The 27,357-nt window shown below is 42.2% G+C and overlaps 1 protein-coding gene across 1 annotated transcript in view; it reads right to left on the bottom strand.

Annotated features, from left to right (window-relative positions):
• Window positions 1–222: 222 nt before the first annotated feature.
• The window catches only part of LOC121280361 (17-beta-hydroxysteroid dehydrogenase type 2-like), a 41,456-nt gene continuing 14,321 nt past the window's right edge, over window positions 223–27,357 (bottom strand). The window contains exons 2-5 of the mRNA XM_041192279.1: window positions 9,043–9,255; window positions 4,381–4,566; window positions 2,629–2,766; window positions 223–711 (exon numbers count right to left, since the gene is read on the bottom strand). Of these exons, the coding sequence (XP_041048213.1) occupies window positions 362–711; window positions 2,629–2,766; window positions 4,381–4,566; window positions 9,043–9,255 (887 nt within the window). The 3' untranslated portion in view covers window positions 223–361. The remainder of the gene's footprint in view (window positions 712–2,628; window positions 2,767–4,380; window positions 4,567–9,042; window positions 9,256–27,357) is intronic.

The raw sequence follows: 27,357 nt of genomic DNA, 5'->3' as shown, positions 1-27,357 counted from the left end.
TGCAGCTATTAAATGAAGTGAGATCTCAACAGATCCCAGTGCAGGATCCTCACTCTATGGAAGAATTTTTTTTCTTTGTGCACTGTATCAACTGAGGTTGCCCCATTGTGTTCATTCTATTAATTATAACATTTACAATATGATTCTGAAATATAAATGCTCACTCAGAGCCCACGCTTCAGACTTGGACTCTGCTTATCCTATGGAGAGGATGCAGGGAATGTTATCTGTACAAAGAGTTGTGCAATGGAGTATTTAGTGTAAAACTTGTTAAAGGTAGGATTTTGTTAGTTGACTAAAGCCCTATAAAAGAAAAGGTATTTTCTGTAAAAAATAACTGTCAGCGCTAACTGAGAATGGCTTATGACCCAGTTTCTTTTACTCCATCTGGTACATTCCCTTGGCCTGAAGCAAAGAACTGATAAATAAAAAAATCAGACAGGCAAGTGGGAAGGTAGTTCATGATGACTGGAAGCAAGAATGCAGCTTTTCCAGGGGTGTAGAGTGGCTTGGGGTTCTTTGCTATCAGCGCAATGGAGATATCGTTAAGAACAGGTTGTAGGTCTTCCTGCAAAGTAGCCTGCCATTTAGCATATTTTTCCTTGAATGATATTATGTAGTTTTCACCATAATCTGTTTTGACATCAGGAGAGAGCTGCTGTACGATTTGCTTGTGTTGATTGCTCCAATGGTCAGTGGTGCCAAAGATACCTAAGGAGATATACAAATTTAAGGGTTTAGGTTACATGTCCTTACTAATGCCTAATTTTAGGGTATTGCTAAGAGTACAGTAGTAGGTAAATTGCAGAGTTAGAGAAGAAATATGTACTCCCACTACTTAAGACCAAGATGTAGTGATTCAACCAGTACATTTCAAAAGAATGTAATCTGAAAGAAGTTGAAATTGAGTGGAATCATCAATGAGTGAAACAAGTTTGATTATGAACAGAAGCCATTGAACATTCTGAGAGGACAGAATAAAATGTCACACACTGCAGACTTGAAAATCAGAGAGTTAGGCTTTAAAAAAAATCAGCAACGTTTTATTTTGTTAATCCGTTAATAAACCACAGACTCAGTTTCCACCTGGTAGCTACTATGTAGGATTATTGTTTGGGGGCTGGGGGCAGACAGGAGAATGGCATTAAGGGAACTGCTCATTCAGAAAGATAGTGCAGACACAAAGAGCAGAATGGCCTCCTTCTGCACTGTAACAATTCTGTGCTATTAACACCTACTGTGCCACCAAACAACATTTCTACATGTTAATTTCTCAGCAGCTTGATAAGGCCAAATTCCTAATCCACTAAGAGAAAAGCAAAATATTGCGGATGCTGGAAATCTGAAACAAAAACAGAAAATGCTGGAAAAACTCAGCAGGTCTAACAGCATCTGTGGAGAGAGAAACAGAGTTAATGCTTCGAGTCCGTATGAAGAATCATACGAACTCAAAACATTAACTCTGATTTTCTCTCCACAGGTGCTGTTAGACCTGATGAGTTTTTCCAGCATTTTCTGTTTTTGTTCGTATCCCACTACATTGGCAAACACTCAACTGCCACACTTTTGGGCCTGCTGCTATGAATATATAATTATAGGTAATTTGGGGAAATTTGCCTTCCTGGAAATAAGTAGTTGCATTCTGCCAATTTACAAAATAGTGGTCCAAATTTGTTAGATTAATATCCATTTTTCACTTTTCATGCTGTGGCCCATCCTCCTCAATTAACAGCTACAAGGATGGATACGTCATTCCTTAATCACTACATTTAAAGCCATCATGGCCAGTGTTAATTGTTTGGATTTGTAACTATTTTGAGCATTTGTCCTTTTCTTCCCATTCCCCTCTTCTGCTCACAATAAGGATGGAAACTACCAGCTGAATGCCACAAAGGATCTTCGACCTCACTTTGGGACTGATTGTACTTCCCATCATTCAGCCACATGAAATTTAATATTAAACACTAGAGGTCATTCTCACACTATTACAGACAAGGTGGGATCAAGTAGTTTCTCATTCGAAGTATGTATTCAATGTCCATGTTTTCAAGGACAAGAAATGTGCAATTTGAGTTGTTTTTTTAATCAACTACTAAAATCATTATTCCTCAAGTATGAAGATAAATTGATTTTTGAATGGCAGTACAGTACAGTGCATCATTTAAAGGCATTTAATTAATTAAAGGTGCTGCAATACTCAAGTAAAACTGGCCATTTTTCAAGCACATGTCAGAAAGTCAATAAAGGCTGACATCTATTACACTTTTAGATGGACTGTGCTTTGACTGGGAGAAATCAGATACAAAATAATTCCCTCGCACAATAAAATCCATTCTGGAGAAAATTGGTATTTAAATTTAAAACAACACATTATTTCAATCTGGATTATTACATTGGCCTGAATGTGTTCTCAAACAAGCAATTCATCTTTTTAACCACAGACCTTCATCTCTGGCACACATAAATACAGAAAATCGTATGCAGTGATAAATGCATATATAGTATCTCTTAGCATATGATTTGCTCGCTTTCAATTATAAAATGTCAGATGATGAAAAGAAACAGGTAAGTTTATCATAGTTGGGAGAATCTTCGAGGCCGTAGGCTTTTTCCTCTGTAGATACAAACCTGTTTTGAAACCGCCAGGTTGGATAATAGCCACTTTGACTCCCCAGATGGCAAGTTCTTGTCTCAAAACACTGGAAAACATGCTGAGAGCAGCTTTTGAAGCACCATATGCTGCAAACCATGGCAATGGTGTAGATCCTGTATTAGGACAGATTGGGGGAAAAAAATGAATAAAACAATAGCATGAATAAAATTCTGGCCAGACTTACTTGGATACATATTTTCAGCAGTAGTACCCATGCAATGCTATTTTAGGCTCAATTGCAAAAATAGAATTTGAATTCTTTTTGGTTATGCATTTACTGAAATAGAGAACTAGGAAATACTGCCCAGAAACTTTAAAAAAAGGACAATTATTCATATTCTGATAATCTGAAGAGTTAACAATTGGATGTACTGTTTCACACCCAGTTAAGTAAGAAAGGTTTGTGCTGGGAACAGAATCATAAGGGGGAAATTTTAATTCCCTAAAGTAAACAGGTAGGTTTGAGTCAGGATGAATGGCAAAATGTTAAAAATCTGTAATCTGACCCCAACCCTCCCCCTGCAGTTTTAATAGAAATGGAAACAAAAAATGGTAATTAGGAATTTACCATTAAACTGGTTTTACTGGCTTACCCAACCTCAAACTCACAGCTCCGCCAACGCCACTGAAATAAAATCCGGTGAGGTCTTATAGTTGCAGGGCTGGTATGTATATGAAAACTGAAAAGTGTATAAAAACATTGACAGCACAAGGTTTATTTTCCAAGGGATCTGGAGTATTTTTTTTTCCAACCGCCAGGAAATGTTCATTTTTAATCTTTGCTTGGTGCCTTTTGCAGCAATGTATAATGAAAATGGACAGTGAAGTTTAGAGGAGCTTAACCATTTCTAGACAACATGTCTTCCTCCTCCAGCCATCCCAGTTGGCATCTTCCTATTCCCCATGTTTAAATTAGCACATTGTTTTCCTTATCTCCCATCCCATCAGTGCAAGCTCCAAAGACCCACCCACCTCCCCCCACCACCCTCAAAAAAAATGATGCTCTCAGTTTTCTGCCCCTCTCCTGATATCTTTTACTCATAAGTATACAACAATGTCAAGTAATTATAGCAGTAGGAACTCTTGGTCAGCTTGGTGGGGGGAGGGGGGTCTTATCCAGGCTGATTTTAGTCCACAGGCATGGACCCCAAATTACTAACACTCCACTTTACATGGAAGCAGTTGACCTGTAGTCATTGAACCCAGTCGTTTGTAGGGATAAGAGGGCAGCATAAATGAAACAGTTAGTACACTTTAAAGTAATTTCACAATCCTGTGCTTTACCAGTGGTGTGCTAAGCTCATATACAGCCCGTGTTGAAGGTCTGAAACTATGCATACACGTGCACACAAACAGCCCCATAATATTCAGCAGCAGAGACAACTAGGGTTTTACCAAAACATTAGGTTCACCAAGTAATTAGGCGCACAATTAACTGCAGCACTTTATGAGCTAAACCATGTTCCTTATAGGTACCTGAATCATATTCTAATTACTTCATGCCCATTTGTAACGAATAATAAAGGGTTTGCTTTTCTTTAGAAAAAATTAAATGCAACATATTCAGCCTAGCCCTGACCATTTCTTTTAAAACAGAAAGGCATAATCTACTTAACACTTCGCTTGACTGGTTCCTAAATTAAGATTAGCCTAATTATAGAGAAAAAGGACTTTGGAAGCCTTGACTACACAGTGTGTCACAATACTTACTGATGAACGAACTATACCTGCAATGCTTGTGATGTTAACTAGTCTGCCTTTGGCTTGGCGAAGTAATGGAAGGAACATTTTGGTAAGTTCCACAGCCCCAAAGAAGTTCACCTCCATGCAGCGCTTGTAAATATTCATGGGAAGAAGTTCTGCATCAGCAACGAATTCTAGGATACCTGCATTATTCACTACACCCCAAAGTCCTAAATATAAAGAAACATGCATTAGAAAGCAGCAATTTTGCAACAGGTCTACCTGGAAGCAGTATTACAAGGAAATGGAAATCAAAATCTCCATTTTTTTAAAAGCACATTCTTTCTTAACATTGTTCATTAAACTGGGTAAGCACACAAAACTGTTGAAGTTTACATCACAGGCCATCCATTCCAGTGTGTTTGCTGACTCTTTGCTCAAGCAATTTAAAACTAGTCCTACTGTTCTGCTGTCTTCCTGTATCTTCCTCTGCTTCATGTATTATTTCTAGTTTTCCTTTAAAAGGTACAATGGCCTTTGCCTCAATGTCTCCCTGAGGAAGATATCCTATACTTCAACAACCTGCTGTGCAAAGAAATTTTTCCTCACCCTCTGTGATATTTTTAAATTGATGATTCTTCATGACTGACTTCCCAAACCAGATAAAACATTAGGATGTTAAACTGGGGAATAATATACAAGTGATGAGTTGTGACTGGTGTTGCCTTAAAACAGTACCTTTAACAAAATAGAACAGCCCAAAGCACTTCATGAAGGCAAAACTTTACAACTTTATGCTTTAAGCTTTGAGGAGGCTGTTAAAGAATCAAAGCTTATTTTTCTGATCAAGCTTCAATCACCTTCCATCATCCTGTTCCAATTATTGTTCATTGTAAAGCTTTGCCTTTGTGAAGTGCTTTGGGATGTTCTATTTTGTTAAAGGTGCTGTTTTAGGCCAACAGCAGTGACAGCTCATTATCAATTGTACATTATTCCCCAGTTTAACATCCTAATGCTTCCTCTGGTTTGGGAAGTCAGTCATGAGGTAGTATCAAGCTGGAAGGGTTTAAGAGGACTGTTCCAGGGCCTGAATCCAAGATGACTGAAGATTCATTCAATAAAGGTGAAGCAGAGAAAGAGGAAGATGCAGAGACCAGAGCCAGAAGAACAAATACAATTAAAAGGAGCACAAGAACTTTAGCAACAGGAGTAGGCCATTCAAACCCTCGAGCCTGCTCCGCTATTCACTTAGATTAGAGCTGAACAACATTTCAATCACAATTACCCAGCATTGCTTCATACCCCTTCCCCTAAACCCTTCCCTTCATATCCTTACCTAATAGAAATCTAGCTCAGTCTTGAAAGCTTCAATTATCCTAGAAACCACAACCTTTTGGGAGAGAAAAATTCCAGATTTCCATTAAATTTCATGTGAAAAAAGATTCTCTTTTGAGTCTGCAAAGATAGAAAAGGGTGAGGTCCTAAAGGCACCTGAACCCAAGGACAAGGATTTCACATTTCATGAGTTGTAGGGGCATTGGACATTGGGAAGGATAGAGATACACAGGAATCCAGAGTTGGAGAGAGAGGGTGAGTTTGGACATATAACTGTGGGAAAATATAGAGCTTGACTTTCAGGTGAAAGGGTTGAATGGTAGATGTCAAATAAAATGATTGATTTACCAATTTTCAACAGAGGAAATTACAACTCATTCTTGACTTGAGAGATTGGCAGTCAGCTGACCAAGGTTATTGCAGAAATAAGGACAGCGGTGAAGGGGTTGAGCTGGCTGTTGTCAGCAGGTGTATGGAGAATGGTCCCATGTCTCTGAATATAGTCTCCTAGGAGAATAATGTAAATGTGCAAAAGGAGGGGGACATTGATTGAATCCAAAGTAACCCGGTGGTGCATAGATTAGTTTCAGAGCAGGGAAAAGTAGAAGTGGAACCATTGTCCAAAAAATGAGATGAGGGAAGGAGAGGAGGATGGAATGATCAACTTAATAGAGTGCTGTACAAAAGTCAAAAGCACCAGCACAGAATCACAGTCACAGAGAATGTCATTGGTGCCTTTGGTTAAGGGTACCTTGACACTTTTGGCAGGGTGGTAGTCAGAGTATGGAAATTCAAGGAGGGAAGTTTGGAAGAGGTATACACAGAGCTGGATGGTAATTACACATTCAAGGACTATGGAGAGGTTATATGTAGGATAGTAGCTGGAAAGCATGGAAGGATTACAAATGGGTTTTTTGAGGGGGGAATTAATGTTGGCAGTTTTGAAAGGAGAAGAATACTACCTGGACAAAGCAAGTGTGCTAATGATGCAACTGACTATTATGGAAAGTTGTTGCAATTCAGGACTTGGGTTGGAAAGGAGTTGAGGGAGCAGGTGGTGGATTTCAATGAAGAGATATGGTTGGTGAGTGTACAGTGAGAATGCATAGAGCTTCATGGCTGGGATGGAGAAGAAGCTGAGAGAGATCAGAGAGAAGAAGGAGTCTTGATTGCTGTGCATATAGCTTTGATCTTAGAGAAGAAGTAGTCCATAAGACCCTTGCACTTGGTGTTGGTGGGAGGTTAGTGATAGGAAGCTTGTTGTTAAGATTGTGATCCAGGATAATCCTGGAATAAAAGGAGGAATTGGGAAGTGGTCATTGGAGAGGGAGTTCCTTAAATGGTCAAACCAGATGCAGTGGTGATGCCAGGAGCTCTCAAATCTTGAGGGTTTATGAGGTGGGAACCACATCAGGGAAGGCAGTAGCATTAGGAGACCACGAGGACTTGGAGAGGTCAAGGGTATCAAGAGCAAAGTGAATCACGTGGGTTAAATGGTTGACCATGGCAGGGGTGTCATGGTTGGTTGACAGCCAGAAGAGAAAGAGCTTGAGAATGCACTGGTTAGGGAGCAGAGATGGATAGATGGATCCCAAGCTAAAAAATAAGTCAAACCAAACTACTCTCAATAACAGACTTTTGTTCACGATTAAGTGGGTCACAAACCATCGTGAAAAAGTTGAAACTTGGAGGGAAAAACCTGTCCACACATCCATGATAGACCGCACAGCACAGAGGATTCCTTTGAAGGAGAACAGGCAGGAATTAATGCCCAAAACTAATCTGGCTTAACTGTGTTTATTCTCTGACTTACCTATAAGTATTGAAACAGAGTTGCTAATATCTCTGAATTACTCTTACTTTAAAATTTTAATGTTCCTGTCACTTACGAATTATTTCAATCACATTTGGCATGTTAAATGTTATATTAATATAAAAATTTATAAAAATAGCTGCAAACGTTTTATGTTTTTTTTAAAAGCAAAATTCCTGGCTACTAGTACCTTTTCAAAATTCAAATCACTAATACATACTTACTAAAAATGCTATACATTTCAATGTATAATGGAAGCACAGAGCCTCAGTTTATGCAGTTACCCTGTTTTGAACAGTTCCATTGGAACTAGATAACCATGAGTTGAATAATTTGTGCAGATTGACGCAATGCCCCTCTTCCCATTCAATGTCAATACTATTATGAATAACTTTGTGATGTTGAATAAGTTCTACACTGCAAAAACAAAATTAAGCTACCTCCAGTCAGTGTTTAGAGGAACAAATCACAGTTGCAAGAAGCAAATTATTTGCATGAATAAATACAGATATCTCCTTTAATGACACTTAGGATTCTGTAATGCATCAGCAAAATACTCTTCAAATCCAAATCACAGCCAATAATTCTGTGCATTACACTTCCAGAAGTGATACTGCCTGACTAACTCTATAAATTACTGAAAGGCTAATGATCAGACAACAAATTATAACAATTAACTTGCATAATCAGCTCTGTGCAGTGTCTTCAATTCTGGTCACCATGTCAAATAACAAATACACATGCACTGGAGCAATTGTAGATGCCAACACGCCTGATCTCAGATGGAAACTGGAAGAGCAGTGATGAGAAATGATTACAAAAGCAAGCCCTCATCTCAAAAGAAGGTGCACACATAAACAATTGCAAAATCCTACATGTACTGGAAAATATTTCAAACTATGCCAGGAGATTAAGATAGAATATGATTTTGAATTATTGAAAATTTCAAAATACTTTAGGAAACACTTCTCAAATGAGTAATGAATATTTGGAATAACCTGTCGGACAGGCTGCTCAAGAGAAAAAAAAAAAGGTACATTTAAAGTGCTAAAACAGAAGTTTACAGCACAGGAGGCTATTCAGCTCATTGTGTCTGTGCTCGTACTTTGAAAAGTGCAGTCATGCTTAGTCCCGCACATCTGAAGAAAGAGATGGGGTGCAAGAAGGAAGAGTTTCAATTTTCTACCATTCTTGCAGTGATTATGTTTTTCTCAATTGCTGTTGCATGTTTTATTTATAAAATACAGCAAGGTTGCGCTTTTTGAAAAAAGCTTGGGATCAATTTCTATGTGCTTTGCAGCTCCTCTCTGGCATCCACAAGACAAACTAGTTGAGTGTGCAGCAGCTCTTATATCCATGAATATTTTTTCCAAGGCAAGCTATGTGCTTCCATTCCCAATAAAGGGATTGCCAATCTCACTGAATTGGGAAGTTGTAACAAAACCTCGTTGGAAGCTTCAGAAATGTAAGATAATATTTAAGGTCAGCCACACAGCAGCACATCAATCTGACTTTAGCCTATTCAAACATCAGCTTTTTAAATCTACTCATCACTAACCTTTGTTTTTCAGCTCCGCTTTCATTTTTGCAAAGGTTTTAGCTATCTGTTCAGAACTGGTGACATCGAGCTGGAGCACGGTAAGTCTGTTCGACCCATCTGCCTTCAAATCCTGAGATCCAGGTCCATCTAGGTGCAGAACTCCAGCGTATACAATGAAGCCCATTTTGTCGAGGTATTTTGCCAATGCATGACCAAATCCAGAATCGCATCCTGTTTAGCGATAGAAGCAAAAGGTATCATGATGTCTACAGGAAGCATATTCTATCCAATGCATATCCCTTCTTATCAGGAATGTCCCGACGTAAAAAGAAACAGCAACTAATTAAACTGAAAAAATATCAAGAAACATCTTTCTGACATTGTTAAACCAAAAAGAAAAACTTGCATCTATTGAGCGTTTTTCATGACCGCCAGCCTCAAAGCACTTTGCAGCCAATGAGGTACTTGTTACGTACTGTTGTAATGTAGAAAACACAGCACCCAATATGTGTACAGCAAGCTCCCACAAACAACAATGGCCAGATAATCTATCTTTGTGATGTTCACTGACAGATAGATATTGACCAGGTGGGGGCAGCCTTCCAGCTTATAAAACAATAGTTTGCGCTGTAGAGGTCGACTCTGGGTTAAGCATCGCCTGGTTTGACTCAGGAGCCCCACTCTGACATGGCAGTTTCTGCTGCATTTGCTGCAGAGAAAGACAGTGGGTGGGATCGTCCCAATTACCCGCTGGCTGCAAGGGCGGCTTCTCATGCTATATTGCCCCAAACCCGCCACATTAGTAACACATTCCCGGGAAACACGCCATTTCGAGGGCAGGCAGGCTCTTGCTTGCCTGTCGTGCCATCACCTCGCCGCTTCATCATACCAGGCACCATATTTAAAGTGCAGCCATGCGCACACCTCTCAGTGCTTCCAGCCCACTACTGCTGCACAGAAGACAGGATGGCCCCAAAAGGCAAAAAGACTGCAGCCCCACCTCCGCTATAAGGCGTCCCTCAAGCGCCTTTTGAATGCTGTGGAGGCCCGCCATGATGTCCTCCACCCCTACTCTGGGTGCAGGATGGGCAACTGCATCACCAATCCAGCATGGGAGGCGGTGGCAGCAAAAGAGGTCAGCCAGCTAGCACCGCTACAGGACGAATGGTCTCATATGTTCCACCAGGGTAGCTCACTCTTCTCATCACTCTCAACTCTCACATGCACAAACCCATCACACATCCACAGGGATCTCACACCTCAAGGGACACAGCACTAACTCTCACACACGCACTCGCATCTCCATCAGGCTCATACCCTTTCAAGCTCACGTCTTCATCCCGTCCATGGCTCCACTCACTACACAAACATTCCATGCAGTGCTGTGTGTCCTGCTCACACACAGTCCATCTGTTCTCATGCAGGCGAAGCCTACTCACATCAGCAGGAAGAGGTCCCAGGCCGTGGGGTGGGGTGGCCCACATTAGGCCTCTCACTCACTGAGGAGCGTGTCATCGTGCTGACTGGTGAGGACATGGACCATGCCTGTGGTGACGGTGAGGTCGGCAGCAAACACCCTTGTGAGGATCCTGCACCACATCAACCCCCTCTCAACGCAAATGTGAGTGTTCTGTCTCGCTTTTGACACTACTGACATACACAAATTCTCTACTTTGGTTCACAGGGAGCTCTGCCAAGCGACCAACACCTTCAGTCAGCCACTCCCTCAGCTTCATCCACATCCTCACCTCCAGCCAAGAGGACACCACCTCCATTGAAGCGCTGGAAATAAGCAGCCTGGAAGACCCGTAACAGAGCTTACCCACACCCTCCACCAGCGCAGAGACACACACCTCGGTGGGACCAGGATCTAGAGCAGGCTCAGGTTCACAATCTGGTGGTCACAGCACGGACACGTGTCCGCAGCAGGAGCAGGCAGGTTTGGCCGAGCTCCTTGGCACTCGGAGGACTGCTGGGGAAGAGGCATCTGTGAGGTCCGAGTCAGATGACGAGCCTCTGGATTTGGCCTTCCAACTCATCCTGGATCACACTCCCATGCAGCACCTGATCTCGCCCACCACTTTTGATTTAGGCAGCATAGTCTGGATTTGTTTTTTTGTGGGCTCCCCTGTCTTTTTCCTGTACCCCCAGTCACCCATTTCCTTTCCCCCATCACTGTTGACCCACCCTGGCATCACCTTCCACCCTCCCCTCCGTGAGCTACCAGCCACAATCCTTTTCCTTCGGTGATGTCCAGGTGAATACGTATGTTCCCTTCCTTCCTGAAAATCCCACCCCATCCACATTCATCTCCCTGACCTCTTCCTCCCTCCATCCCTCCCCCGGAGTCCATGTCTGCCCGAGTTCCAGCCAGCCACCCTTGCCATCTCTTCTACTGCTACTGTCGAACCCTCACCCTCCCCACCCTACCGCTTCACTCTGCCCTCTGTCATTCTCACCATTCCCTCGTTCCACACCCACCACCAGTTTGCTCCCCGGGAGGCAGTTATGGGCTCTCAGAGCCCTCCCTTGTGTGCTCACCCGGACATCCCCCCTCCAGACCATTTCCGACCTTGGAACCCCTCTCTCCACCCAATGGACTCTTCCCTTTGGTCCTCCCCCCTTCCTGGCTCCTTCAGACACCCTTACTTCTTCCTCCATCCTTAGCCCTTCTCCCTTCCTGACTCTTTCCTCCACCCTTCTTCCTCCAGCCTTACTCCATCCCCTCCCTGCACTCCTTCCCCCCTCTGAATTCCTTCCTTTACACCCTCCACCCACCTTACACCTACCTCCACAGCTGTTGTCTTCTCCAGTTACCTCTTGCTCCCGTATACTCCCTCCCACTCCCAACATCACACCTCCCCAACAGCTTCATTCCCTCCTCCCAACCTCACCCTATCCTGACACCTCTTCCTCTCCCAGTTGATCCTAGACATTCCTCCCCCCATTGCCCCCCTGTACATCTTCCTCTCCCACCCCGCTCCCCTGTACATCTTCCTCTCCCACCCCGCCCCCCTGTACATCTTCCTCTCCCAAACACAGCTGGACCCTCCTCTCCACCCCCTAGACCATTACCTGTTGTGAGCAGACCCTCAATAGTAACTTTCCAACTTCCATGGACTGCTTCACAGTAGAGCCATGTCCAAGAGAATCCACCAGCATGCTACTGACGTTGCTCCAATGTGCTAATGCTGTCAGGCTCCAGCATTTTCAGATCCTTGAATGTCTGATGTGAGCAAGGCCCTGGCAGCAAGTCCCAACTTCTGCACGTCATAATTGTCAAGTCGTATTCTGCACCAGCAGAACACGGCGGGAGGGAGCTGACCTTATGATGATATGCAGATGTATTATAATGAGGTTCCCAGTGTCCAATGGTGAGGAACGTGGCCCGTCATCGATGGGCTGAGAGAATGATCACAAACTGGTTTCATAACATCATGAAACCGACTTCTGGCCTCCTCACCATATTGTCCGCTCATGCCATCGAGCACGCCCAACGCCAGTGGGCACAGAAAATTCTGCCCAGTGGGTTGGGAAAGTGCATGATTCACGGGCGTCTGTTTTCCCTGGGTCCTCTTCTTGGCCAGCTGAGCTTTTTTGTTTCTGCTTGCCTCTTACAATGTTCTTCAAACAGTCAGACTCCAGAGATCACTGTCCTCCAGTTGTCAGCGTCAATGTCCACCATCTCCATATCTCACTTGCAGGTGTCCTTATAGCAGGGGTGTGGATGCCTAGGAAGTTGTGACCCAGTGGCCAGTTGACCATACAGAAGGTCTTTGGATATACAGCAGTCATCCTTTCCATGAACATGGCTGAGCCAGTGCAGGTGTCATTGGATTAACAACAAGCATGCTCCAGGATCTCTTGAGTTGGCGAGCTTGACCTGCCAAAGATTGTCACGTTCTTCTTCGAAATAGTGCCATGGCATCCAAGGTGCAGTTCAGAACTTAGATATAGCAGTCAGTGGTTTACAAGGTTTAAACGGCTTGAGTCAAATATGCAATTGGAATTTCTATAGGAAAAATATCAAACCCCACCCCCACCGCCCACAACAACATCAATTGTTTATAACCCAAGCTTAAATGATTGTAAAGGGGGAGCTCCTGGCACACTAAGTCTGCAGGCACACCTGGGGCAGCAGAGGCCAAAGACTTTGCCTGTGAGGCCCAATAAAGGCTGATTAATTCTTCAGGCCCCATAAGGATACCTTAAGATTATGTTTTAGGCCTTCTGTTCTTCCTCCATAGGTTTTACTGAGTGGTGCACTGGTGCGATGGTGGATAAAATGCCATTGGTGTCACGTAACCAGGTAGCGAGTCCATCGAACCTGTTGTACCTGTTTTAAAGAGGGCCCCAATTCAGACCTAAGCAAGTTAAAGCACTAGCAACCGAGAACTGGATGGTAAATTTTCTCAGGTGGTTTTAATTGCACAGTCACCCTGTTAAAATTGAATTAAAATCACCCTCATAGTCAAGTGTAAGATAAAAATTTTGTAGCCATACCATTAATCAATCTTACATTATTGTAAATTTCCTCATAAGAGCACTTCAAAAGATTTTCATATGCATTTTATAACAGGGATGCACAAAAATATTGTAAGAAGAATTGTATTGCAATTATCTCAGTATTCACCACAAATATATAGGGAGCCACAATAAAACTGTAAAATGGGTGACATGGTAAGATGAACATTTGTTGCCCATCCCTTACTGCCTTTGTGACTTGCTGCCATTTTCAGAGTTAACCACATTGTGGTGGGGCTGGAGTCACATCTAGGCCCAACTGGATAAGGACATTAGGGAACCAGATGGATTTTCACAACACTTACTGAGACTAGCTTTATAATTCTAGATTTTTAATACTGCTATGGTGGGAACTGAACCCGTGTCCCCAGAACATTAACCTGGGCCTTGGGATCACGAGTCTAGTTCCATTACCATTACGCCATTGTCTCCCGACTATTATGTGCCCCAGCAGATTTCCTTTCCATTCACTTCAGATTAAATTACCCTCCTGTGCTGAGAAACTGGTAATTGTCATGTCCATTTTTAAGGTGATAAATTTGCACAAATTCTGGAATTCGATTACCTGATCCTTTTAGGGTGGGCTTATTAAAGGGAGATGTGCACCAGGAGGATTTAAAGCATATTATTCAAAAGTGTGGAACATGCCAGCAGCTGCTGTTGTACAATACACTGGACTGCTTTTGACTTGGGGAAAGCCAAATTGGAAAAAAGTATTTAAACCTGTTTGCCTGTGATATTTCGAAAATTAAAAACTGAAAAATTGTCCTTTGCAACAAATATGTTTAAAGGCCTTTTGAGTGCAAAGAAAATATTATGGCCTTGGAATTCAGTAGTACAGTGGCTGTTTTTCAGGCCTCCTAGAAGCACATGTTCATTATGAGCCAGGAACGTGCTATCTGTCATATTAGTATAAGCAAAAATTAAATCGCCATCCGAAAGGCACACTGCATAATCAGATAAGGGCCAAACATCTATCCTTAAAGGATCCGCTGGAAGCCACAAGCAACAAGGCAACTTTTTAAAAATATTTTTAAATGTGCAGCTGAGAGGAAGGGGAGTGCTTCTCCTCACCCCAAATTCAGAGCTGAGAGGCCAGCTGCCACCTCCAACATTCCACCCTCCCCACAACGTTAACCTAATCCTGGCTTCAGGCCTCCCTGGTCATTAACCACCACTACTCTCCCTTCTGATCAACATTATTTTATCACCTACCCCACCCTTCTTTTAAACATGAGACTAGCTGTTGGCACTGCAGTGCCTAACCTTCCATTCCATTTCACTGGCAAGCTGCCTGGAGACATATAGTCGGTGTTCAAAGCTCACTAGCTCGAAGATAATGAGGTCGCATGTCCAAAATCTGGTGTGCCTCATGTCAATCCATTTGAGGTGTTGTTTCTAGGCCAATTCTTTAAGCTTATTAAGTCAGCTCCTGAGTGTTTGCATTGATACTATCTTATGTTTGACATCAATGCAGTGCCACACCAACAGCAAACATGTAATATAAGTGGGAGAAAATGTTTTATTTAAATCTCATTGCTGTGCAATGAAATCCACAACTTAAATTCAACCAATTGTTTTAACAAGAAAAAAAAATCACACACCTTGAAAGTGTGTTAAGTTAGAGAATGTTTCAAGCAGGGCTTTGCTAGGGCAGAACAACGAACTTGAGTGTTTAAATCAAACCTTTCAGGATGTCCCATAGAATTTTACAACCTATCACTTACTTTTGAATTGCAGTCACTGCTTTAATATGGGCAAGGTCAGCAATCACAGCTGATTTTCAATTTAATGGAAGATCAGCATTTTGTTGTTCTGGTTTACACTGTCAAATTCTGTACACGTATCAAGTCATTCAGTTTCTGTTTTGCAGAAGGATATCGACGTTGTCATCATAACAAAAAGTGTGTTTTGATAAGTCAGTAACTATCTGGGTGTAACTAATGTGCTGGTGGTTCCATTTGTTTGCATTTCTCAATCAGCGTGAAGGTAACAAATGGAAGTTGTAGTATATCGAAAACTGCGTATTTTGTCCACTTAAGGCTACCATACGGAAATATCAACAGGAATCCAGAAGGAGAATAAAGGAATCCATGTTTTAACAGCATGTGCAGTTCTGATTTTGAATGTTTCTTACAGAATCTTCCTGGTTCTTCCCTAAAGCTTCACAATGGTGACAAAGAGGGTGAAAATATGATTGACTGCTTTCACTTCTTGCAGGTGTTTGTTTATTTCTGCAGACAGCATTTATGTCGGAGATTTAAGGAACATATCCTGTTGTTAGACACACAGAGGCACTCGAACGCGGCATCAGCAAGAGCAAGCCCTGCATGGTGTACACACACACTCACTGATCTTGCAAAAATAATCATCCAGTCAAAAAAAACAATTAATCTCAGGTCATTACAGAGAAAATTTTTCTTTGGAAGGAACATGATCCCAGATCCTTGATCATGCACTATTACTGCATTACTGATCAAGATGGCATTGTCTATGCCCAATCTACCACATTTTGATGTGCTTTTAGAGCCACTATCTGTAATCCCACGTTGGTAAAAATGGCTGCGATGCAATGACAGGTTTTGCAATCACAGATGATAAAAAGAAAAGGGCCTTACTTCTCCACTATGGAGGTGAAAAATTGGAAGAGATCTTTGAGATACTTGCATCTGCATAAGACAAAAATGACCACGACCCAGCCAAAAATGCATCAACACACCCAAGAAAATACAATATACAAAACAATTGTCTTCCAGTGTACTAACAAGTTGCAAATGAGACAATTGACTAATATTGCACGCAACTGAGGCAACTAGCTGCCAAATGTGACCTTGGTGATGTTGAACATATCAAATGGAAATCAAAACCAATAATCGAAGGTGTCTCTCTAGTCAACAATGCCGAAAAGCACTCGAGAAGGACAGAAAGCTGTCAGAGCTGCTGGAGCTAGGAGGATTGCTTTCGCTTTCTGAGTACAGAACTAGTGAAGTTGAGGCTACCAACAGTAACAACTACATTCCAAATTTAACTTTTGTGAAAACTGTTGGAATTGTTGAATCTAGAGGTAACGGAGAGATGAACGAGGGTTTCAGCAGCAGATATGCTAAGACGGGGCAAAGCAGGCCATGTTACAGAGGGCAAATAGGCTGTCATAGTGATAGCATGAGTATGAGGTCAGAAGTTCATCTGGGGATCAAATATGAACAGACTGGCTTAATCTCAGACTGTTGCCAGGGCAAAGGATAGAATCAGTAGCTAGGGAACAGATTCTGGAGTGGGGGCAGAAAACAATGGCTTCAGTTTTCACGGTATTTGAAGAAAATTTCTGCTCATCCAGTTCTGGATATTGAAAAGCAGTCTGATAATTAGCAACATTTGGACAACAGTGGAGAGGTTTTGGAGGAGGATGGTGTGGTCAACCTTGTCAAAGACTGCAGATTAGTGGAGAAAATAATTGGCAAAAGGAGTAAAAGTGATGCGAGGAAAACTTTTTCACCCAGAGGATGGTTGGAGTCTGAACCGAACTTCCTGACAGAGTGGTAAAGGCAGGTTCAATCGAGGTATTCATAAAGGAATTATATTGCTATCTGAAAAGAAAGAATATGCAAGGTTATGGAGATAAGTCAGGGGAGTGGGACTCGATATAATGCTCTTTCAGAGAGCCAGTGCAGACTTGATGGGCTGAATGGCCTCCTCCTGCACTGTAAAGATTGTGATTCCATGAAGGAAAAGGAGGGAATGTTTATCTTTATCACAGTCACATAGGATATCATACGTGACTTTGATAAGAGCTGTGGCAGGGCAGAAACCTAATTGGAGGGATTCAAACATGGAGTTCCAGGAGAGATTGGAATGGATTTGGGAAGCGACAACATATTTAAAGATTTGAGAGAGGAAAGGGAGGTTGCAGACGGAATGATAGTTTGCACAGTTGGTCGGGTCAAGTGCTGGTTTCTTGAGGAGAGGTAGGTGATGATGGCAAGGATATCATAATTCCTCAAAGGGTGGTGAATCTTTGGAATTCTCTACCACAGGAAGCTGAGGATGCTCAGATGTTGAGTATATTGAAGATAGGTCAATGTATTTTTGGACACTAAGAGGATCATGGGATATGAAATAGGGTGGGAAAGTGCAGTTGAGGTAGGAGGTAAGCCATGCTCTTATTGAATGGTAGAGCTTGCTCAAAATTACTCCTGCTCCTATTTTTTGTGTTCTGCTAATAAATATGTTGGCAAGCCAAATATTTGTAACAATACAAAATTTACCTCAAAATTAGAGCAGAAGCCTTCCTGAAGAAACTGTCTAGTACAGTGAGTTAGCACATTCTGCTTCCAGGGTCTAATCTCAAACTGAAAATCTCCATTTTCTCACCTCATCTGAACCCTTTCTATTGTATTATCATTCAGGGATACTTGGGATGCTTTGTGAGGACTTTAACAATTGGACTCATCTTTTCTGCAACTAATGGATATGGTCAGCATTTTAAAAGTAAATATTCTTCCCTGTTTATTGCAAATGCCTCTCAGCCTATATTCCAGGCATATTTTGAGAAGACACGTGAAAGATTCTAGTTTATATGGAGTGATAGGTTTCTGAACGTTAACTTTAGGTTGATACAATCCCCAGTTAGTAGGGTAGTGTACGTAGACTTTCCAATTTGTATGTAAAAATTTTTTGAGTGTATTTACTTTGAAATTGGATCTCTGAATTGGACATATAATCATTTCAAGTTGCTGTTTCACATTTGCTACTTTTAATGGCTGTAGGATTCTCAACAGAATTGCTGCTTGTCTTGTTTTGGGTGCACACTATTGGGAGTAGTATGATACCGAAGAAGATTAAATTGGGTGTAAGTATATCTGCCTACTTCCCTAGGTGAGAAATCTAGAGATCCTTTCACTAGTGACCTGATCCCATCCTTCAGTTTTTCAAGACAAATATGCTCTTGGGTATTGCTATGAGTAGGGAGGAGTTATTATCCACTCCTATACCTTCTGAACTTGTACCATGTAACTGGAATGACAGGCCAAGTGTCACTTTAGCATTGAATATTCCGGATAGCATCTTTCTCTAGAGATCTTAGCTTACTTTGGAATAAGGTGTTTAACTGACATCCTATTATTCACCATATGCCATCGCTTTTGCTTTAGTCCCACTCCACAACTTTTTCCCTGCAGTTTTTTTTTCCACTTCAAGTAGTTATCCATATCTCTTTTGAAAGCTACTGTTAAATTTGAATCCCCCAACCTATCAGGCACTCTATTGCTTTTTGGAATACATAAATAGACCAAGTAATTTTTCCTAACACAATGGTGGTTGTACCACTTTCTTACATATGATACCCTATAGGCAATGAAAACATTGTTTTCGGAGGTGATGTGTCTGATGATAAATCACTTACTGGAACACATCGCTTGCCCCCATGCAAGCCAGAGTGCATAGCATTAGAAGGTTATGTTGATAGGGTTAGAAACTACAGACTGGGAGGTGGCTTGTCATAGAGTCATAGAGGTCTACAGCACAGAAAAAGGCCCTTCGGCCCATCGAGTCTGCACCAGTCAAACAAGTGCCTAACTATTCTAATCCCATTTTCCAGCAATAGGCCTGTAGCCTTGTATGCCATGGCATCGCAAGTGCACATCAAATATTTCTTAAATGTTATGAGGGTTTCTGCCTCTACAACCCTTTCAGGCAGTGAGTTCCAGATTCCCACCACTCTCTGGGTGAAAAAATTCTTCCTCACATCCCTTCTAAACCTCCTGCCCCTTACCTTAAATCTATGCCCCCTCGTTATTGATCCCTCCACCAAGGGGAAAAGTTCCTTCCTGTCTACCCTATCTATGCCCTTCATAATTTTATACACCTCAATCAGGTCCCCCCTCAATCTCTTCTGCTCCAAGGAAAATAACCCCAGTCTATCCAATCTCTCCTCATAACTAAAACTCTCCAACCCAGGCAACATCCTGGTAAATCTCCTCTGCACTCTCTCTAGTGCAATCACACCCTTCCTATAATGTGAATTCCAGAACTGCAAGCAATACTCTAGCTGTGGCCTAACCAGTGTTTTATACAGTTCCAGCATAACCTCCCTGCTCTTATATTCTATGCCTCAACTAAAAAAGGCAAGTATCCCATATGCCTTCTTAACCACCTTATCTACCTTTCCTGCTACCTTAAGGGACCGGTGGACATGCATACCAAGGTCCCTCTGATCCTCGGTCCTTCCAAGGGTCCTGCCATTCATTGTGTATTCCCGTGTCTTGTTTGTCCTGCCCAAGTGCATCATCTCACACTTATCCGAGTTAAATTCCATTTGCCACTGATCAGCCCATTTGACCAGTCCATCAATATCCTCCTATAATCTAAGGCTATCCTCCTTACTATTTACCACCCCAACAATTTCCATCTCATCCGCGAACTGACCGATCAACCTTCCTACATTCAAGTCTAAATCATTTATATATACCATAAATAGCAAGGGACCCAACACTGATCCCTGTGGAACCCCACTGGACACAAGGGCTCTTACCTTTGGTATCAGTCTCCCATGTGGAATCTTGTTGAAGTCCAAGTAGACTACATCAAATCCATTGCCCTCATCTACACACATGGTCGCTTCGTCGAAAAATTCATTCAAATTGGTCAGACATGACCTCCCCTTAACAAAACCATGCTGACTGTCCTTGATTAATCCCTGCCTCTCCAAGTGTAGATTAATTATGTCCCTCAGAATTGCTTCCAATAGTTTCACCACCACTGAGGTTAGACTGACTGGCCTGTAGTTACCTGGTTTATCCCTTCCTCCCTTCTTGAATAACGGTACCACATTGGCTGTCCTCCAGTCCTCTGGCACCTCTCCTGTGGCCAGAGAGGTATTGAAAATTATTGCCAGTGCCCCACTATCTCCTTCCTTGCCTCACTCAACAGCCTGGGATACATTTCATCTGGACCTGGAGATTTATCTACTTTTAAGCATGTCAGACCACTTAGAACCTCCTCCCTTTCTATGCTAATTTCTTTAATTATAACACAGTCCTTCTGCCTGATTTCCATACCCATGTCATCCCCCTCACTTGTGATCAATGACAGAAAGTATTCAGTTAGAACCCTCCCTAAATCTTCCGGCTCCACGCACAAATTACCACTATGGTCCTTAATGGGCCCTACTCTTTCCCTAGTTATCCTCTCACTCTTAATGTACTTGTAAAATAACTTTGGATTTTCCTTTATTTTACCTGCCAATGCTTTTTCATGCCCCCCTTTTTGCTCTCTTAATTTCATTTTTAAGTTCCCCCCTACACATTCTATTCTCCTTGTGAGGCTTGTGTGGAGCATAAACACCTGCAGAGTTATTTTTTAAGCAATTCTTCAAGGTAAATGAATGTGAAAGCAGAAAATACTGGAAAACACTCAGCAGGTCACTGTTCTAAGGAAAGGTCATCGATTTGAGATGTTAACTCTGTTCCTCTATCCAGAGGCTTCCTACCCTTCTGAGCGTTGCCAGCATCTTCTGTACTTATTTCAGATTTCCAGCATCACAGTATGTTCTTCTTGTGCAACATAAATAGGCTCCTTACAAAACAAAGAGCAAGTGTGCATTTGTTGTAACCTACTCTGGAATTGTCTCTGCCTCTGCCTCATGCTAAACTCACAATAAATGAACACTTTTTCATTGTGATTGCAAGTTTAGGTGGTCGATTGTCAGAGAACATTGGCTATTCAACAACAACTTATATTTATATAGCACCTTTAACACAATAAAACATTCCAAGATGCTTCACAGGAGTGTTATAAAGCAAAATTTGGCATTGAGCCACATTATATGACATTAGGGCAGATAGCCAAAAGCTCAATAAAAGAGGAAGTCTTTAAGAAAGAAAGGCAGACAGGTTTAGGGAGGAAATTTCAAAGCTTAATGACCTAGGCAGTTGAAGGCAGAGCCACCAGTGGTGGAGCAATTAAAATCAGGCATACTCAAGAGGCCAGAATTTGCTAAGAGCAGACATCTTGGAGGATTGTGGACTGGAGAAGATGGGCAGAGGTGAGGCCATGCAGGGATTTGAAAACTAGGTCAATTTTAAAATCAAGGTGTTGCTTGACTGGAAGTCAATGTAGATCAGTGAACACAGGATTGATGCAAATGGGAACTTGATACGAGTAAGGGCACAGACAGCAAAGTTTTGAATGATCTCAAGTTTACAGAGGGTTGTATGTGGGAAACCAGCCAGTTGTTGTTGAAATAGTCAAGTCTAGAAGTAACAAAGGAAAGAAACAGGTTTTTGCAGCAGGTGAACTGGGGCAGGAACAAAGTCAGGCAATATCATGGAGGTGGAAATGACTGATTTAGTATCAGATAGTTGCCAGGGGAGGGTTGGAGTCAGTGGCTACATAAGGAAATTTGTTGAAGGTACTAAAAACAATCCCTTTAGTCTTCCCAATATTTAGCTGAAAAAAAATTCTACTCATCCAGTACCGGATGTCGGATAAACAGTCTGATAGTTTAGCAACAGTGGAGGAGTTGAGAGAGATAGTGATAAGGTAGAGCTGGGTGTTGTCAGCATACATGTGAAAACTAATGCTGTGCTTTCAAATGATGTCATAAACGGGCAGCATGTAGGTGAGAAATAGGAGAGCATCAAGGATGGATTGTTTGGAAACACCAGAGCTCATGATGTGGGAGCAGGAAGAGAAGTTATTTCAAATGATACGCTGGCTACAATTAGCTAAATAAGAATGGAACCAGACAAGTGCAGTTTTACCTAGCCAGATGACAGTGGAGAGGCGGAGGGAGAAAAGTTTAAAAGAAAGAATAAAAAGTGGAAACAGAAGCAATGGGTTCGGGTCAAGAGTGGCAGTCAAACTCGGCTCCCGAATGAACACAGGGAAATTCAAGTTAAATAGGCTTAGTTTCTTAATAATTAGAACACATAAAAAGCTGATAGAAATGGGAAATAGGAATTATAAAGGAGATAATACAAAGGCATCAGAGCTAAAGCTGGAAATCCTGCATTTGGATAGCGATGGCGTAGGTAGGAAGGAGTCAGCATGGAACATCAATGAATTGTTTTCCAAATTCAGAGACAGGTGTAATGAGTGAAGTTCAGAAGCTTTTTTCAGAGTAGAATATTTGGGGGACACACTGATGGGGGTACTTTTGTAGAAATGATGAGGCAGGAGGTGGAAAGAATCAGTTGCAGGACATAAAGATGATGGCAAAGTTGGAGGACACTTTAAAATCCAAAAGCAGCAGAGGCTTGTCCATTGGCTTAGGCGAGTTTCTGGCCAGGAAACTGAAAAACCAAAACAATACATATATTGCTGAAAAACGACATTTTGTCAAAGCTTTTAGTCTGGCACTCATCAGGATAATCACAAGAATACCAATGTCAGGGGAAGTAACAGCTTCTTCTGCTGACTGGTTGGCAAGTGGGCACTGACTGGTAGAGGCGTTGCCATGGAGAATGTTAATAATGACTGACAGTTAACTGCCAAGCATTGTTTGAAATTTTAAACCAGGCAGCTGGACTCTGACTGGTCAAGGTACTGCCCCGAGAAACGAACCAGCAAATGGCTATCAATTATTTTTTTCAGCTGAAACAGGCGCAATGTGAGTACATGTTCTTTCTGTCTGCAAAGAACAGGGCCCTGTGTGTTAAACTAAAGAGACAGATTAAACATAATATTAAGGTAAAATGGAGTGATGAAGAGTCATGGGATCTGCTACAACTTCTACCCAATAACAAGTATGTGGGCTTGGGTTGCCATGGAGAAGTCATGTGTTATTGATATTTCCAAGCCAGGTTTAACATCTGATAACAAAGGCAGAACTGGATGTTCTTGTTATTGTAGACTTTGTGGACTAGATTTTCACTACAGAAATGAGTAGCTTGAGTTGGGATGTTTTCTGACTCAGCAGACTCACTTCAGTTTAAAGGGCCCCATTACATCAAATTTACGCACCAGGGGTGGGGACAGAATTGAGTCTAGCCCATTGACCCGTGAAGTAGGTCCTAGGCAGCAACTGGGGTAGGCAAGTGCAGAGACACGCTGGTTGGAAGGTTCTCTGGGACCTTTGTCCCAATTGTTTTAGAAGCGGTTAGGCCCTCTAGCCCTCACCCTTCCATGCACTCTCCATGCCCCCTCCATGGTTTCTATGCCCCTCTATGCATCCTCCATGCCCATTCACCCAGTATACATTATGCACAGAAACAATGGGTCATATAGTAACAATGGAAATGTTGAAATGCTGAGAGATAAAAAACACCCTTTCAGAAATCTTTTGAAAAAAAAGCATTTCCTGCAAGTCTATACAAGCACTTCATACCTTTGAATCTTGTCCAAATAAACATTCAGATAAGGATAAAAGAGATCACAAAAAATATTATAACCACATAAAGATGTCAATCAAACAAAGCAAACACTTCATTCACTTTTCAAAACAGAGCCCCTGCTGAGCTAATGCATTTGAGTGTCTTGGAAGTCAACCAAGCATTCATAATGAATTCATAATGAAGCCCATCTGGGAACTGTTTCAGTAAAAACAGATGACCAGACATCTGGGTTCTCTACCTCTGTTCATTAAGAACGTTTGGCTGAATTCTTAAGTACAGCAGTAGGCCCCCGATTGGTATGAGAACAAGATTATTGCTCATTTCAACTGGTGTTTTGTCCAGTCAACAGTACACCTCTAACAGTCATTGCAGACCTGTTGTCACAGTTAACTGAGTGCTAAAGCTACCAAATCCATTTTTAGGCTCTTGCCGTCCTGTCTACACTGATTTCCCTCAAGTGGAAAATCGGTCCATTATCATTAGATTTCAGCTTTTCTGCAATCATTGCCAATATTCTAAGCATGTTATGCTTCCTTTGATTAAGAATGTTGCTGTCCAAGTAAAGTGTTTAAAAACTTGAATGCTGAACCAGGTTGTCAGCTAATTATGGTTTTTTTTGTTTAAATAATACCTTTGCCCATCAGATTTCTCCTTTGCAATTTCTGTACTTGTAATTTAATCATCAGTTTAACACAACATTTGGCAGCAGTCTACTGAAAACCAAACAATGTGTAATAGGCACTAAATTATGACTGTCTTATTAGCAGCACTCACCTTGGTCATCAGTAATTGAGGAACTGGTTTGCTGTAACTGTAGCTTGTCAGCAGCTCTTTTCCTCGAATACCACAATCCCCAGAAATCCCAGTTGATAATGTTAAAAGACTTGCGTATTCAGATATGTTGTAACACTGAATGGTTTTAAGATTTCAGGCACTCAGTTATATTGTGAACTACAGTACTGAACAGTTAATCACATGCTTTTATGCTCCCCAAAATGAGTTGAGCACACTGCAGTAAACTTTTAAAAAATTCTTTCAGGGGGCGTGGGTGTCACTGGCTAGGCCAGCATTTTTATTACCCATCCCTAATTGCTCTTGAGAAGATGGTGGTGAGCCCCCTTCTTGAACCACTGCAGTCCATGTGGTGCAAGTACATCAACATGGGGACAGTCATAATTTAGTACAAAACAGAAACAAAAATACCTGGAAAAACTCAGCAGGTCTGTGGAGAGGAGCATAGTTAACGTTTCGAGTCCGCATGACTCTTCAACAGAACTAAGGAAAAATAGAAAAGGGGTGAAATATAAGCTGGTTTAAAGGGGGGGGAGACAAGAAGAGCTGGATAGAGGGCCAGTGATAGGTGGAGATAACGAAAAGATGTCACAGACAAAAGGACAGAGGTGTTGAAGGTGGTGATATTATCTAAAGGAATGTGCTAATTAAGGGTAGAAAGCAGGACGAGCAAGGTACAGATAATAGCCCTAGTGGGGGTGGGTAAAGGAATCAAAAGAGGCTAAAAGGTAGAGATAAAACAATAGGTGGAAATACATTTAAAAATAATGGAAATAGGTGGGAAAAGAAAAATCTATATAAATTATTAGAAAAAACAAAAAGGAGGGGGAAAATCAGAAAGGGGGTGGAGATGGAGGAAAGAGTTCATGATCTAAAATTGTTGAACTCAATGTTCAGTCCGGAAGGCTGTAAAGTGCCTAGTCGGAAGATGAGGTGCTGTTCCTCCAGTTTGCGCTGAGCTTCACTGGAACATTGCAGCAAGCCAAGGACGGACATGTGGGCATGAGAGCAAGGTGGAGTGTTGAAATGGCAAGCGAAAGGGAGGTCTGGGTCATGCTTGCGGACATACCGAAGGTGTTCTGCAAAGCGGTATCATGTGGAGTGAATCAAATTGTCTGGAGACTGGCATCTGTGATACTAGGGATCTCAGAAGGAGGCCAAAATGGACCATCCCCTCAGCACCTCTGGCTGAAGGTTGTTGCAACTGCTTCAGCCTTACCTTTTGTACTGATGTGCCGGGCTCCCCCATCATTGAGGATGGGGGTATTTGTACAGTCTCCTCCTCCAGTGAGTTGTCTAATTGTCCACCACCATTTATAATTGGCTGTGGCAGGACTGCAGAGTTTGGATCTGATCCATTCGTTGTGGGATTGCTTAGGTCTGTCTATCACTTTCTGCTTTTACTATATGGCATGCCAGTAGTCCTGCATTGTAGCTTCACCAGATTGACACCTCATTTTTAGGTATGCCTGGTGGTGCTCCTGGCATGGCCTCCTGTACTCTTCATTGAATCAGGGTTGATCCCCTGGTTTGATGGTAATGGTAGAACGGGGATATTTCATGCCATGAGGTTACGGATTGTGGTTGTATATAATTCTATTGCTGCTGATGGCCCAAAGCGCCTCATGGATATCCAGTTTTGAATTGCTAGAACTGTTCAAAACCTATCCCGTTTAGCACCATGGTAGTGCCACACATCATGGAGGGCTTCCTCAGTGTGAAGTCTTCACAAGGATTGTATGGTGATCACTCCTACCAATTCTGTCATGGGATATATGCATCTGTGACAGGTAGATTAGTAAGGACAAGTTCAAGCAGGTTTTTCCCTCTTGTTGGTTATCTGCCGCAGACCCAGTCTAGCAGCTACATCCTTTAGGACTTGGCCAGTTCGATCAGTAATGGTGTTATGGAGCCAATCCTGGTGATGGACATTGAAATCCTGCATCCAGAGTACATTCTGTGCCCTTGCCATCCTCAGCGCTTCCTCCAAGTGATGTTCAATATGGAGGAGTACTGATTCATCAGCTGAGAGGGGAGGTGGTGCATGGCAATCAGCAGGAGGTTCCTTGCCCATGTTTCGCCTGATACCATGATACTTCAAGGGGGCCAGAGTCAATGTTGACAACTCCCACAGCAGCTCCCTCCCAACTGTATACTTCTGTGGCGCCACCTCAGGGATGGTGATGGTGTCTGGGACATTGTCTGTAAGGTATGATTCCGTGTGTATGACTATGTCAGGCTGTTGCTTGACTAGTCTGTGAGACAGCGCTCCCAAATTTGGCACACGCCTCCAGATTTTAGTAAGGAGGACTTTGCAGTGTTGACAGGCCTGGGATTGCCATTGTCATTTCCGATGCCTAGGTCGATGCCAGTTGTTCTGTTCAGTTTCATTTCTTTTTGTAGGCTTCGTAGCAGTTTGATCCAACTGAGTGGCTTGCTAGGTCATTTCAGAGGGCAGTTAAGAGTCAACCACACTGCTGTGCGTCTGGAGTTACATGTAAGCCAGACCAGATAAGGATGGCAGGTTTTCTTCCCTAAAGGGCATTAATGAACGAGACAATCGACAATGGTTTCATGGTCACTATTACCGAGACTAGCTTTTTAATTGCTGTAGTTGGATTCAAACCCATTTCCCTAGAGCATTAGCCTGGTTCGCTGGATTACTAATCCTGTGGCATTACCATAA

The sequence above is a fragment of the Carcharodon carcharias genome, chromosome 7 (genome assembly GCF_017639515.1).
Source record: "Carcharodon carcharias isolate sCarCar2 chromosome 7, sCarCar2.pri, whole genome shotgun sequence".
In the NCBI taxonomy this organism is placed as follows: domain Eukaryota; kingdom Metazoa; phylum Chordata; class Chondrichthyes; order Lamniformes; family Lamnidae; genus Carcharodon; species Carcharodon carcharias.
This window is presented reverse-complemented; position numbering and strand designations above follow the sequence as displayed.